Source organism: Eschscholzia californica, unplaced genomic scaffold (assembly GCF_041429995.1).
Source record: "Eschscholzia californica isolate CP2 unplaced genomic scaffold, dmEscCali1.0.p SCAF_1, whole genome shotgun sequence".
NCBI lineage: Eukaryota > Viridiplantae > Streptophyta > Magnoliopsida > Ranunculales > Papaveraceae > Eschscholzia > Eschscholzia californica.
In genome coordinates this window covers 71,533,987-71,547,706 of record NW_028238198.1, presented here as the reverse complement: position 1 = coordinate 71,547,706, position 13,720 = coordinate 71,533,987, and the positions used below count along the sequence as shown (strand labels likewise).

The 13,720-nt window shown below is 36.5% G+C and overlaps 1 protein-coding gene across 1 annotated transcript; it reads left to right on the top strand.

Annotated features, from left to right (window-relative positions):
- The first annotated feature begins 350 nt into the window (after window positions 1-350).
- Window positions 351-10,884, top strand: LOC147568838 (beta-glucosidase 4-like). The gene is made up of 16 exons (XM_086655225.1): window positions 351-511; window positions 624-690; window positions 809-867; window positions 5,430-5,505; window positions 5,588-5,662; window positions 6,060-6,147; window positions 6,437-6,662; window positions 6,980-7,092; window positions 7,978-8,192; window positions 8,293-8,327; window positions 8,432-8,534; window positions 8,636-8,741; window positions 9,197-9,399; window positions 9,469-9,615; window positions 10,107-10,175; window positions 10,414-10,884. The coding sequence occupies exons 1-16, from the start codon at window positions 437-439 to the stop codon at window positions 10,515-10,517; spliced, it is 1,761 nt and encodes a 586-aa protein (XP_086511351.1). The 5' UTR covers window positions 351-436; the 3' UTR covers window positions 10,518-10,884.
- Window positions 10,885-13,720: the final 2,836 nt, after the last annotated feature.

The following is a 13,720-nucleotide window of genomic DNA, read 5'->3' as shown; positions in this document are numbered from 1 at the left end:
TAAAACTATGAACCGTCGAAATTTAAATTAAAAATAATTGGATTTCTATATTAATTATTTTCTAAGTCAAACAGGCTAATATAAGAGCCCATCTGTAACAAGCTGTTTTTTTTTTATGAAATATCTGTAACAAGTTGTTGGAGTAATAAATAGATCTATATAGCAAGTTGGAATGTGCCTCTTCCTTGACTTTTACACTAGTTTAAGAATTTTTCTAGACTTCCTTGAGCATTTCTTTAGACCCCAAATTTAAAAAATAAGTAAAAAGTACCAGGTCTAAAGAAATGAATTGAAAAACAATAAATTGTAGTTTGAATTTTAAATAGAAACAAATACTATTTTCTTTTCATAATCACAAGCAGAGAATTAACTTCAGCATGAGATCCCAAGTTTTTGATGCAAGCAAATAAAAATTGAAAACTTTCATTCATTTGTGATGGCTCCCAAAAATGTCACTCGAAATGATTTTCCCCATGATTTTGTATTTGGTGTCGGTACTTCAGCTTATCAGGTAACAAGAATCGTTAGTTGTGTTTATATTCTACATAGTTCTTTATGTTGATTCGATTTCAATTTCTATCTCGTGCTAAAATAAAAAGTTGATTTGATTATTTCGACTCTAGGTTGAAGGTTGTACTAAGGAAGATGGAAGAGGTGATAGTATCTGGGATTCTTTTGCACGAATACCCGGTATTATTTTCTCAAACTTTTTTTTGTTTCAAGTATTGTTTTTTCCCCGAACTAAGATCTTTTCCATTGCATCTAGAATTCTCTAGTTTGATGTTTTTATTTCATTTGCGTTTTGTAGGAAAGATAAAAGATGGAACCAGTGGAGATGTTGCTGCTAACCAGTATCATCAGTACAAGGTACTATTACTTTTCTTTAAAGAATAATGAAATGTAATTTGTAAAGTACATAGATAGAAATTAAAAATAAAAGATTAGGAAGGAAATCTGAAAATAAAATAAGGATTTTCTTGGAAGAAATTATAGTAAGGTTGTATTTCCCCTTCTTTCTTTCATTTATGATGGAACTGTGCATTCATTAGAATTAGATAAATATTCTATATCGATCATTGGAATTAGATACAATTTCTATGTTACTTTTGACTAGGATTTGATTGATTTCTTATCTATCTTCTTTCATATCAGTTGGACGTTCAGTATTTGGTCTAATAAAAAAATGATTCTGTCATTGACGTATCCACAATTCAATGTGGATGGATATGTACCACATACATATGCCTCTCTTACTCTCATTTTTCCAACGCGATTTGAAAAACTATCAATGTTCAATTCATTTTTTTAATTCAAAAAAAGAGATTGGATATCATATAATCATTCTATTTATCGTTAAATTAATCCATGTTAATGTCATATAATAATATAATATTCATTATGAATAGTTAGTTAACTCTAACAGGTAAGATCCAAATCAAATAGTTTACTGAATTCCCATGCACAACACAGTTTCTGCTATGGTGAGCCCGCTAATTAGCTCAGAGGTTAGAGCGTCGCATTTGCAATGCGATGGTCATCGGTTCAATTTCGATAACCGGCTTTTCTATCTTTGTTGGATTTTAGACTTTTACATGATTGACAATGTCTCCTTGAACTCAAGAATATTGAAAAGACTTTTTTTTTCTCAAAAAGTCATTGATCCATTATGTTCTAAGAACTTCCAACTATGAATAACAAACGGACTTGAGCAGTTAGACCTCTACAGAACAAATCAAGAAAAGTATCCTTACCTTGCTATATATGCAAAAGAGTCTGAATTTTGATAGAATTCATCTCATTCGTCTTTGTAGTATAATACTTTTGTAAATTTTGTTTCGTTTATCGTTTTCGTTTAGTTCAGTCTTAATTTAGGTTTATTATGTAAATTGAAATTTCAATATAAGGAGTCTTTATGTCTCGTTAGCGAGCGCCTCGTTTAAAAAAGATACGTCGTTTGGGGGCTTTACCGGGACTAAGTAGTAAAAGGGCTAGCTAAATTCGGAAATGATCTTAGAAATCAATCGCGTGTTGGAAAAAATCTCAATATCCCTTATCAGTGTATGGACATCTATCTCCCGAGCACAGGTTTAGGTTCGACCGCAATGGAAAAATGGAGCACCTAACAACGCATCTCCACATACCAAGAACTACGAGATCACCACAGAATGAAAGGGGTGAGAAAGGGACCGTATGATGCGAGCCTTTTTTCATGCTATTCCCGGAAGTCTGGAGAAAGCTGCAATCAATTAGATTTACCTAATCCTTCCTTCCCGATAAGAAGAACGTGAAATTCTTTCTCCAGGAGATTAGATGTAGCCATAAGAAGAGTACTTGGTATAAATAGATGGCTTCTTGGTCTTCGACACCCCTTAGTCACTACGAACGTCCCCGAGCTGTGCAATGTGATGTGTCTATTTATCAATTTATTGACTCGAAATGGGAGCAGGTTTGAAAAAGGATCATAGAGTGTCTAGGGTTGGGCCAGGAGAGTCTCTTACCGCCTTCTTTTTTCTTCTCTTGGCACTCCCTTTGGGTTTTAGAGGGAGCAGTCCAAGGGTTTTGGTCTGGTCTGAGTCCGTGCCCTCAAGCCCAGCACGGACAAAGCCTAGTCTGAGTTGCCCCAATTTGTGGGGGCGCCAAGAGGGAAGAGTAATTTGCGGGCGCCTATAGACACTCAGATCTGATATAGGTCCTAATTTGGGTTTGCGATATTTGTTTTCTCTGTTATCAAAATCTTTTCACTCCATAACAAGTCTAAACTAAAGGCAGCATGTGAAATGTATCAATTAACCGTTATAACCCGGCAAATTTTAATGTTTTCGATAAGTCGACTCTCTCATCCGTCTTCTTCAGTCGAACAACTGAACTTTAGTCCACCACTCTTTGGTATAGCGATTGGACACCCCTCTTAAGCCCATGAAGTCGTGGGGTCGAATCTCGGTAGAAGCAGTTTGCACTCAAAGATTTATCGCATGTAATTTACGCAATATATAAAGTAAATAATATAATAAAATTTTCAGGCTTTAAGCTTCTTTCGTGTTGTCGGACTTTATGTCTTTTTTATTATGTATTTAAATTAGGTAGTTATCCTGCTCATCACTTTTTCATAATGTATCAATGCAGTGTAACGAGTAATGTAGACTGTAGTCGATTTGTAAGGAAAAAAAAAATGAAACCTTGATCGAGATCTTCAGGTTCAATCGCACTCTCTTTCTAGGGTGCAGAGCACTCTCATTCTAGGGTTCATTGAAGTCCCTCTCTAGGTTCAATTGTGCTCTCTCTACTAGCAGAAACAAGGTAAGATGATTTGTTTTAGGGTTTCTTGATTGAACGAATGGGTTTAAACTTCCATATTCTTCTTCTCCCATCTGGGTTGCATTTCGAAATCGATGAGTAATGGGTATCAACTAAGAAAATCAATGATTCATCATCATTTTACAGAAGTTGAAAGCATACAAGTAAAATAAGCACTCTGATTATACAGGTTGGTTGAGCTAAGATGCCTCTCATCAGATGAGAGAAAGCAGACCAAAACCCTCTTCTGAAACTTGTTCATCTTCCTCGTCAAAATACAGTGAATATAGAAACAATTAGAAATCTCACTTATAATTAAGGGTTCAACTGTCAGACTAAAATTCAGACAGAACAATTTAGCCAATTCATAGGTTTGAGGATTAACCTTTCAAAAAGTTCTTTGATCCCTATTGGTGATACGAGTAATATTGTTGAATGTGCTAATCTTTTAGGTTGCGGTATTCGTTCGCTGCCGTTGTCTTATTTGGGCATCCCTCTTGGTTCCAAGATCAAGAACATCGTCATTTAGGATACCATTCCAGAAAAGATGGAGAAGAAAATGGCTCCTTGGAAAAAAAGATTTCTCTCAAAGGGTGGAAGGTTGATTTTGATAAAATCCACTCTTAATAATATATCCACTTACCTTCTATCTATATCGTTGCCACCTTGTTCAGTTATTCTTAAGATGGAGGAAATCATTAAGAAGTTCTTGTGGGGAGATAGCAGCTTGAAGAAAAAGATGCATTGGGTTGGTTGGGATAAAGTTTGCAGAAAGAAAAAGTTTGGTGGTTTGGGTATTAGAAAGATTAAGAATACTAGCACGGCTTTATTAGGGAAGTGGATTTGGAGATATGGTGAAGAAAAGGATAGCATGTGGAGAAAGGTTATTCAAACAAAATATGGTGGACAAGATCATGCTTGGTTTCCTAATCTAATTTGTTTATCCCACGGTGTAGGTAGTTGGAAGAGCATTTCAAAGAATTTGAATATGGTGGCAGCTCACACGTCAATTGAAATTCACAATGGAAAATCAGTTAGATATTGGGAGGACCAATGAATAGATAATGAAACTCTAAAGAACAAGTTCCCCGCTCTTTGGCGAAACTCAAATAAAAAGAATTGTTGTTTAGCGGATTGTATTCAAGGTGTTGGAAGTGTCAAGGCATGGAACCTGGGACTAAGGAGCACATCTAGAGACTCGACTTTGGAAGACTTTGCTAGCTTTCTCGAGTATATTGGAGAACCTCCAACTCTCAATCAAGAGTCGGATAATAGGAAATGGAAATCGTCCATGGATGGAATCTTTAGTGTAAAATCTTTGTATGACATTGCTTCCAATCAAGATCATAGTCCAGCCCAATTCCGGTGAAGAAAGTTTGGATGGAAAAGGTACCCACTAAGGTCTCCTTCCTTTTATGGGCTTGTATCCTCAATTCAGCCCCCACTATGGACATGCTTCAAAGGAAGGGCTTTCAATACCCAAACATGTGCCTATTATGCAGATCGGCTGAAGAGAATGCCTCTCACTTGCTCATCTCCTGCAGCTTTACTGAAACCATATGAAGATACTTCCTCTCGGTGATCGATTGTCCGTCTCCAATGCCATCCACTTTGGATACTTTCTTCAGGTTTTGGAAGTTTGACAAGTCTGATACGATGAAAGGATTCCTTCAGCAGATTACTCCCTTTGCCATTGGTGGTGTATATGGTTAGAGAGGAATAATCGTCTTTTCCGTGATGTTGCTAACTCCACTGATAGAGTTATTATGTCGATCAAGGCCACCATTTTCAACTGGGGCTTGCCGACTAGGTACTTTGAGAATTTATCTGTGGTTTTTTTTTCAAATTCTTGGGAGACTATAGTTTCTAATATGTAAAGTCTCCTAATCTCCGTTGCTTTTGTAGTTCTTTTTTCGTGCTTCCTAAGCACTCGGTTAATATATTATCCTTCTTCAAAAAAAAAAATTTAGCCAATTCATATTCAGACGCGAAAGAAAGAAAAAAACACAACCTAAATTGAGAAGTTCTATGGATCTCCTTCAAAGTATTCTCTAGGTATCCGAACCACATCTATATAAAGCTAGCCATTAGAAAAAATATCTTACCTTTTATTTGAATCTCCTTTCAAAATGCAGCAAGATGTTGACCTTATCGCTAAATTTGGATTTCAAGTTTACCGATTTTCCATATCATGGCCTCGCATTTTTCCCGGTATGTAATATATCTTTATTTCTGCTTATTTACGTGGAAGCCTCACTAAGAAAATAACAATAATCTATGTCAATGTTTGCAGATGGTTTGGGAACAAACGTTAACGAAAAGGGAATTACTTATTACAACAATCTCATTAATGCTGTTTTGGAAAAAGGTTCGAATTCTTTTTTAACAAAGGGCAAAAAACAGTGAAAGGAATAAACAAATAGAGGATCATAAATAATAAAAGGGATGGTCTATAGGAGCCCACAAAATTTGCCATAGGCCCACCCTCTGTAATAGTGCCCTTCGGACAGCGCAATCCGAGGGCACTCGGGCTGGGCCTAATCTGTGTTGGGTTTGTACTGCCTGCACTTGGTTCAGTCCGTGTGCCCTCGGATTACCCTGTTTGTGGTTCTCAAACGGCTCAGTTCGACTGTTCGAGGCCCGCAGAGAGTGCTAAGAGAGCGGCGGGAATTTGGGCCGCCTATAGACCCTCCCATAATAAAAAAAATTCTAGGTACTTTATGAAACATACACTTGGGGTCATGGATCAATATCTTTATTTGCAGGAATGGAGCCTTATGTAACACTATATCATTGGGATCTCCCTGACAATCTTCAAGTTTCAATGCAAGGCTGGTTAAATTCTAAAATTGTGTAAGTTTATAGTAAGAACTGAAGAAACCTTATACTCTAAAATTAAGGTCTAGTTAAATGCTCTCCAAATATGTAAGTTTCAACATACTTTGAGTTACATTTTTTGTGTGTTGTATATTCCGTTGAATCAGATCCTTTCTTTGGTGATCCGACTTTTTGATTTCTTTGCTTCTGACAATCTGTTTAATCTAGGCCTCCCTTTTAACTTATGTCAATCTACTTTTTGCTTCCTACATTTCTTTTTATGTACATCTAACAATTTTTATTTGGGAAACATCCATGGGTTCAGTGATTACTTCAAAATCTATGCTGAGACATGCTTTGCAAGGTTTGGAGACAGAGTAAAGCATTGGGTTACATTTAATGAGCCTCTCCCAATTGTTGTTAATGGTTATGGAACTGGAACACATGCTCCTGGAAGGAAACAAAATTCACATATCGAACCTTATTTAGCCGCACATCATCTACTTTTAGCTCATGCAACAGCTGTTTCTGTATACAGAAAGAAATTCAAGGTATTCTATTTAATTGTACGTACTATTGTCTTTTAAGCATCATTAATATTTTTTTTTTCTAACAAGATAATTAAATTAAAAAAATAAAATGAATTGTTTCTCCAAGTAATCTTTAAAACCAGATCAAATACACATGAAAATATAGCAATGATAATTATTATGAATACGTGAGAATAGTCTCACACAGGAGAAGGGTGATCTATTAACCAAGAATATAATGTCTGGGTACGTTTCTGTAGGTGACCACAAATGAACAAATATCATATGGTATTTCCATTTATATTTGTTTGAAACAATTTATTGCTACTTTTCTCTAGGATCAAGGTGGTCAAATAGGCATAGCACCTAACTGCGAGTGGTCAGAGCCCTTCTCTCCAGAAATGGAAGATAAGAATGCTGCACAAAGGCATATTGAATTTCAACTCGGATGGTATTTCCTTTTGCAGTATCACTTTTCTTTTTCGAATATAAACTAGAGTTAAGGGATTCAGCCCGATAGATCAAAAGAAAAGTTCAGTTAAACATTATGGGTTCATTCTCATTTTTCCCCAGCACGTGATCAACTTGTTCGGTTAGCCGAAAACGTTTGACCAGTAAACTATTTTGTCCTCTCTTTAACTTTGTCAATTCTCCGACTGGAGCGTCATTATGAAGATTTTTCAATCCATGTTTTCCCTTTCGGTGGGTGTCCTTCATGAGACATTGAGACCTGCTTCAGTTTACCATCATAGAGGAAAGTCAACATGAGTTGACGAAGCCATAAGTGGATATAGTTCTTCAATAGTTGCCCACATCTTGTCTGGTACTTCTTCTTTGTTTGAATGATATCTTCTATTTAGATCCATACCAACAACCAACTAATCACATGATTGATTGTATTCTTCCACTCCTTATTGCGTACTTTGTCATTTATGAAATTTGTTAACTCGTCAATTTCACTAACTTCCACAATTCTTTCTTTTAATATCCATCCCCTTACAACTTATATCATTTTTTTTAGTAACTGTCAATTTTCCCAAATAGCACACTTAATAACGATATGTATGAAAAGGTAGTTGAGGTCCAGTGTGCTTTTGATATGTTTCTGCTCAACAAGTTGATTATATTTTCAACAAAAAAAAAACAAGTTGATTATATATATATATATATACTGAAATGTTTCGAAAAACTATTACTGAAACAGAATAAAACCTAGAAACTTAGAGAGTCACTAAGGTTGGGGTGTTTCTTTTGTCCCAACACCTAGTTAAGACATTCACATTTAAAAAAATCCTGCATTCGGATTTTTCTTAACCGCCTTTGACTCGTTATGAAGGTTTTTGGATCCAATATTCTACGGAGACTATCCTCGAGTCATGCGCGAGAAACTTGGTGATAGGCTTCCCAACTTTTCATATGAAGACAGAGAGCTACTAAGAAACTCAGTGGACTTCGTGGGTATTAATCATTATACATCGAGATTTGTCGCTCATTATGAAAGATGCTTTGACCTTAACTTTTTCGTTCGAGAACAACAAATAGAAAGACTGGGTTTGTTAATTACCACAATTTTGTTTCCCTCTTTACCAACCAAATAGCCTTTTTTTTAATAAAATTGATTGTATTACTTTCTACCTTTTCTTGTTGCAAGTTACAAATTCACGAGGCGAGGACATTGGGGATAAGGTATATATGGGCATATATTGTCTTCCTTCCTTTGCAATATTTGCATTATTATTTTTGTCCCAATTATATGTTGATCGGCTTGTTTATGTTCACTGTAATGTCAGGCTGCATCCGAGTGGTTGTATATAGTACCTTGGGGTATGCAAAAACTTCTCAATTACGTATCAGACAAATACAACAACCCACCAATATATATTATTGAGAATGGTATGAACAAAAACAATCTTTAGATTTCATGAATAGATGAATTGTGACTGGTGTTTTCCCTATTATAGGTTGTGAAGTCTGGATCCTTGTGAATTTTGCAGGAATGGATGAGGAAGATGAACCGCATGCTCTAAATCCTGATTGGATAGATATAAAAAGAGCAAATTTTTATGAGGACTATCTTGGCGCGGTAGCAAGGTCAATCCAGTAAGTAATCCTCAATTGTCAAGTGAAGTTCATTACATTCATTTGTTATTACAAGCCCCTCAGGTGCTTTTGATTTCGATAGTATGTTTCTCCTTGTACACTTCTCTTTCATGCAAACAAGTGTGATCTTCTGGTCAAGTTATAACTAAAGGAGACTGAAACTATACTTCCTTTCCTATTTTTCTTCGTGTCAAGCACCAACTTAAGTATATAACAAGAATCACCGTTTTATGGGGACTTCAACAAAGTGTTAGACTTAAGTGTCGTACTTTTCATAAATCAAATCACACGATTACTTTTCCTGGTAATAACATTTATAACTCGCTTGGAAAACGTGAATTTATTGTATTTGTTTGTGATTCTAACGCATTCCAATCCCTTTTTACGTCCACAAAATTTTTGAATGGTCATATTATGTTCAAATGTATAACTAAATAAACTTCATATATTGTCAGGGATGGTGTGAAGGTGAAAGGGTATTTAGCATGGTCATTTTGTGACAACTTTGAGTGGGGCCAAGGCTTCACCAAGCGCTTCGGGCTGTTTTACTTGGACAGAAAAAATGGACTCACTCGACACCCAAAATATTCCGCAATGTGGTGGAATGAATTTTTGAAACCCAAACGACGGAGACCATCATATGGCAACAGAGGACGAGGTGAATATAGATAATTGGTTTCTTTTCTTTTATTTGAATGTCTAGTTGATCAAATTACGTGTGTTTCAGTTGAACCAGCCAATGGATACAGAGGCAACGAAGTTTACGGAGGGTCCGGAGATTATGGAGGGTACAGAGACTACAGAGATAACAGAGACTACAACGCATATGATAATGATCAAAACTACGGAAACTACAATTTAATGAGTTCAGCAAGTAAGCATTCCTGACTAGTCTTTTTTCTTACTAAATTACTAACATCCACTTCACTACCCTTCTTCTCGTAAATGGAATCAGTACTTAAATGGAAGCCAAGTTTGGAAGGAAAATGCTACTTGACCCTATGAAGCAAAAATTGAGTGTTGCGTCATGTTCAAATTTTACTTGGTCGGGCCATGTTTGTCTGGCCAAGTAAGCCTTATCGATTGGGAACAGATACAACTCTGTCATCTTATCGTCATGCACACTTTTCTCCGAAATGTTATCGACTTTGTTACTCCTACCACTGTCTTGTCTAGTTTTCACCTAATTAAAGCGAAAATTTTGCTCTGATCTCACTAGTTCATCTTCAGCGGTTCAAATTCGAAACAAGATATTCTTAGTATAGCACGTCAAAATATTTAGCAACAGCTAACGATCTGTTATTTACGAAGATCATCTAGTTAGACATTGATAATCATACTTTTGTTATTTTGGTCCTCTTAAAGTTTTCAGGCATCCAACTTATGAAGCAAGCATAGAAGACCGTAATGGAAGTTCAAGTACAAGCTATTCTGGTACGATTCTCTAACATTTAGTAAAAACGTAATTCTTTTGATTTCATTTTAAGCGATTTTAGTTGATCAAACAAAGTCCAGAATAGTATACACTGTTGAATTTGTGAGGTACTTCTGACCCCCGAGTAAAAACCCATAAGGACTAACTTATGGAAATCTCGTCATTAATTGTTAAACAAGATTAAGGTCGATGGTCTCTCTGTTTCTTAATCCCTTTCAAATTTCTCTTATGTTACAGATTCGACTCCCAATCTGAGGCAAATTGTTGAAGATCCACATGCTTATTTCGACCTTAATAGCTGGAATTTAAAGGTGGCAGAACTGCTGAAAGAGGATGATTGAGATGATGATCACAAAAATGCTTTTGGCCTTCAATTTACAACATAATTTGGATAGGTTTTGATGGCTATATGTGTGTTTAAGATCCGGTGCATCAACTAAAGTTTGACCTAACAGCGTGGCCGGCCACTGTCGCTCGAATCTGGCCGGCAACTTTGATTAATTTTTTTTTTTTCTCTTCTCCTTCCTTCATCTTCTTCTTCTCCTTCTTCTCCTTCTGCTCCTTCTTCTCCTTCTTGTCCTTCTTCTCCTTCTTCTTCTCCTTCTGCTTCTACTCCTCCTTCTCCTTCTCCTTCTTCTTCTTCGAAAGAAAATAGAATTGTATTGAATTGATTTGATATTCTTAGCAATTACATAAAATCTTTATAAAGAGTTTTACAAGAGAAATAAACATTAAAATAGAGACGTTAGAAGCAAGAATTTAAAAATGGGTCTGGAGTTTTGATGTGGTAAAAAACAGTACAATTTCCCCTATGAAAGGTAACACTTACATAGTTCCACTTGATACGACTACTGTGTTTCCTTCATATGATAGAACCAAAACCTCTTAAGGGAGTAGGATGAACAGTGTGAAAACTAGAGGATTTGATATGGCAGAGTTTATATAGATAAATAAGTTTAGCCCAAGCGAAAAGTTGATCTTGACAATTCTTCTTCTCAGCCAAAACACGTGCATGATGAATATAACGAAAGGTTGGACATGGTTCCTCCCCAAATTCAGAGGGGGGTCCTCCCTTCACCGAGAATAGAGAGAAGAGAGATGAAAGGGAAAAAGAAGAAGGAAGGAGAAGAAGGAAGGGAGAAGATGAAGAAGGGGTCCGCCGCCACCTAAGCTAAGAACCGGGAGATCGGCCAGATCATCTAAGGATGCTCCAGCTATGGTCCGCCTAAAACACAACCAGGTCTGCTGCCATGGGATTAGTAAGAAGTATAGGGAGGGTCCATGTAAGAAAGGCCGATGCTTTACGCCCTGAACATGGGAAGGCAGAAGCGTGATGCACGCTTACCGACTTAACCCCGAATATTCCTAAAGATCTCATTCGACTACGTACCTAAGTGTTTAATTAACTTGGACTTCAAGAGTCTCAAAGGAGGAAACATTTCCTAGAAGATCTATCAACTCGGTAAGAGTATCCTTGAACATAGGAACTTCTAATTATCATAAATACGAGATAAACTCAAAAGAAAACCCGAAATCTCCTAACTACCGAAGAGTTGTCTTAGTCCCGAATGGTGGATCAAAACTACTTCATACACACCATCTATCATAGTCGGAGCAGCCTATAAAAGGGCATCTCATCACCTTCAACGAGGTATGTTCCCCAAGGACCAATCAATACTCAAAACCTTAACTACAAAGTGCAATCTTACTATCTTGAGCACCAGAGAGATTTCCGAACTCTTTGCAGGTTTTTCCCCCAGGTTTCCAGAAGGAAGGAGCAGGAGCTAAGAGGAGCAGCAGTATTGTTCTTCTAGACAGAAGCTCAATCAAACAGACAATCCAACATCAAAGTCTCTTTTTCCTAACTGATAGCAGAGATGGTCATTTTTTGGACTTCTTAATGTTAGTCAACGGTTGACTATTCTATGTATCATCAGATATAACGAAAGGTTGTGCTCCCCAGATTCAGACGACCTTAACGGTTTGGTTTACCAGACCGTAGGCTAAGGGGGTCCTCCCCTTCACCCGGAATAGATAGAGAAGAAAGATAAAAGGAGAGAAGAAGAAGGAAAGAGAACAAGAAGGAAGGAAGGAGAAGAAGAAGGAAGGGAGAAGATGAAGAAGGAATTTTTTTAATCAAGGTCGCCCGCCAGAGATTGGCGGCCGACGAATTTCGCCGGTTGATACAACTCAAAGGTAGCATTGCCTTGAACCAAACTTGGTCATCATGAATTGACCGAGTTATGCTTGCTAAATATATTGCCATTAACAATAAAGGATATTGCCTATAAAATCTCCCATTTGAAAATATGTATTTCAAATAGAGTTTGTGGGCAAATAGTCCAAAATAAAAAATAAATTAGGTTTAAGGTTTAAACTTAATATAAAATATGTAAGAAGTCTAATTTTTTTAATACTTATTTTTTTCTTGTACAAATATATAAATGTATCCCTAATCTGTTGATTGTTTTGTAAATGTGTAGATTATGTGTAAGAATATGTTTGTTTTGTACGCAACACAAGTCAAAACGTGTGAACTTCAACAGTAAAATGTATAAGATTATTTACGTTTTATTTAATGCAATAAGATAACGTTGTCATGCTAAAATGTTTTTTTGGCGAATCTCTAAAAATGGTATATAAAAAAAGATTTGTTCGGCAGATTTTAAAATTTGTAATTATTTTGGACTTTTGGCCTATTTTGTGTTAATAGTGGACTTATTGCACTATTAGGGTCCATATTCAACTACTTCCTTTCAAACAATGAATTCTTACAATTTTGATACAAATTCAGATTTATTATAAGTTTTTGTTCATCTATTCACTGATCCAATATATCAATTGATCAATCTCATTGTTAACACTTGGTTGCCCAACTGGTTTAAAGTGTTGGCATAAACTCCAAAAACCTGTAGGTCCTAGGTTCGATTCTCATTGGAGGTGGAATCCATAGTGATTGAACTTCGGTTGTTAAAGGTATAAATAATGTAATAAGTATGTCGGGCTTTAGACCTCTTTCATGTTGTTGGGCTTTAGGCCTCTTTCATTATATGTTTAACTTACGCGGTTATCGTACTTATCACATCTTCATGATGTATCAATGCCTTGTAACGACTAACATAGATCGTAATTGATTTCTCAAAAAAAAATTGATTAATTTCATTAAGTCCTAAAATTATAAATTCTTGTACATGGGTTTCTAACTTATTGAAGAAAGGGATCACTCGTCTCGTTAATTAGTACTAGTTTTAAAAAGTTTTTGGGCCAGGTCCAATGTGGGTGGGCTCCCAAATTCGAATTTGGGAGCTTAGAGCCCTAGCCCCATTGGACTACAACGGGGGAGCTTTGGTGCTGGGAGCCTAGGCTGAGGAGCTACCATCCCCAATAACCGTTGTGGGTCTCCAACGGTTACATTTAGGGTGGATCCCTGTATGGGCCAAAATATGTCACCAGGAGCGCCCCAAAAAATCCACGATTAATGGGCCTACATAGTGACCAAGTCCATGATTTAATGGCTAGTGGGTCTGACCCGTTCATATTCGGA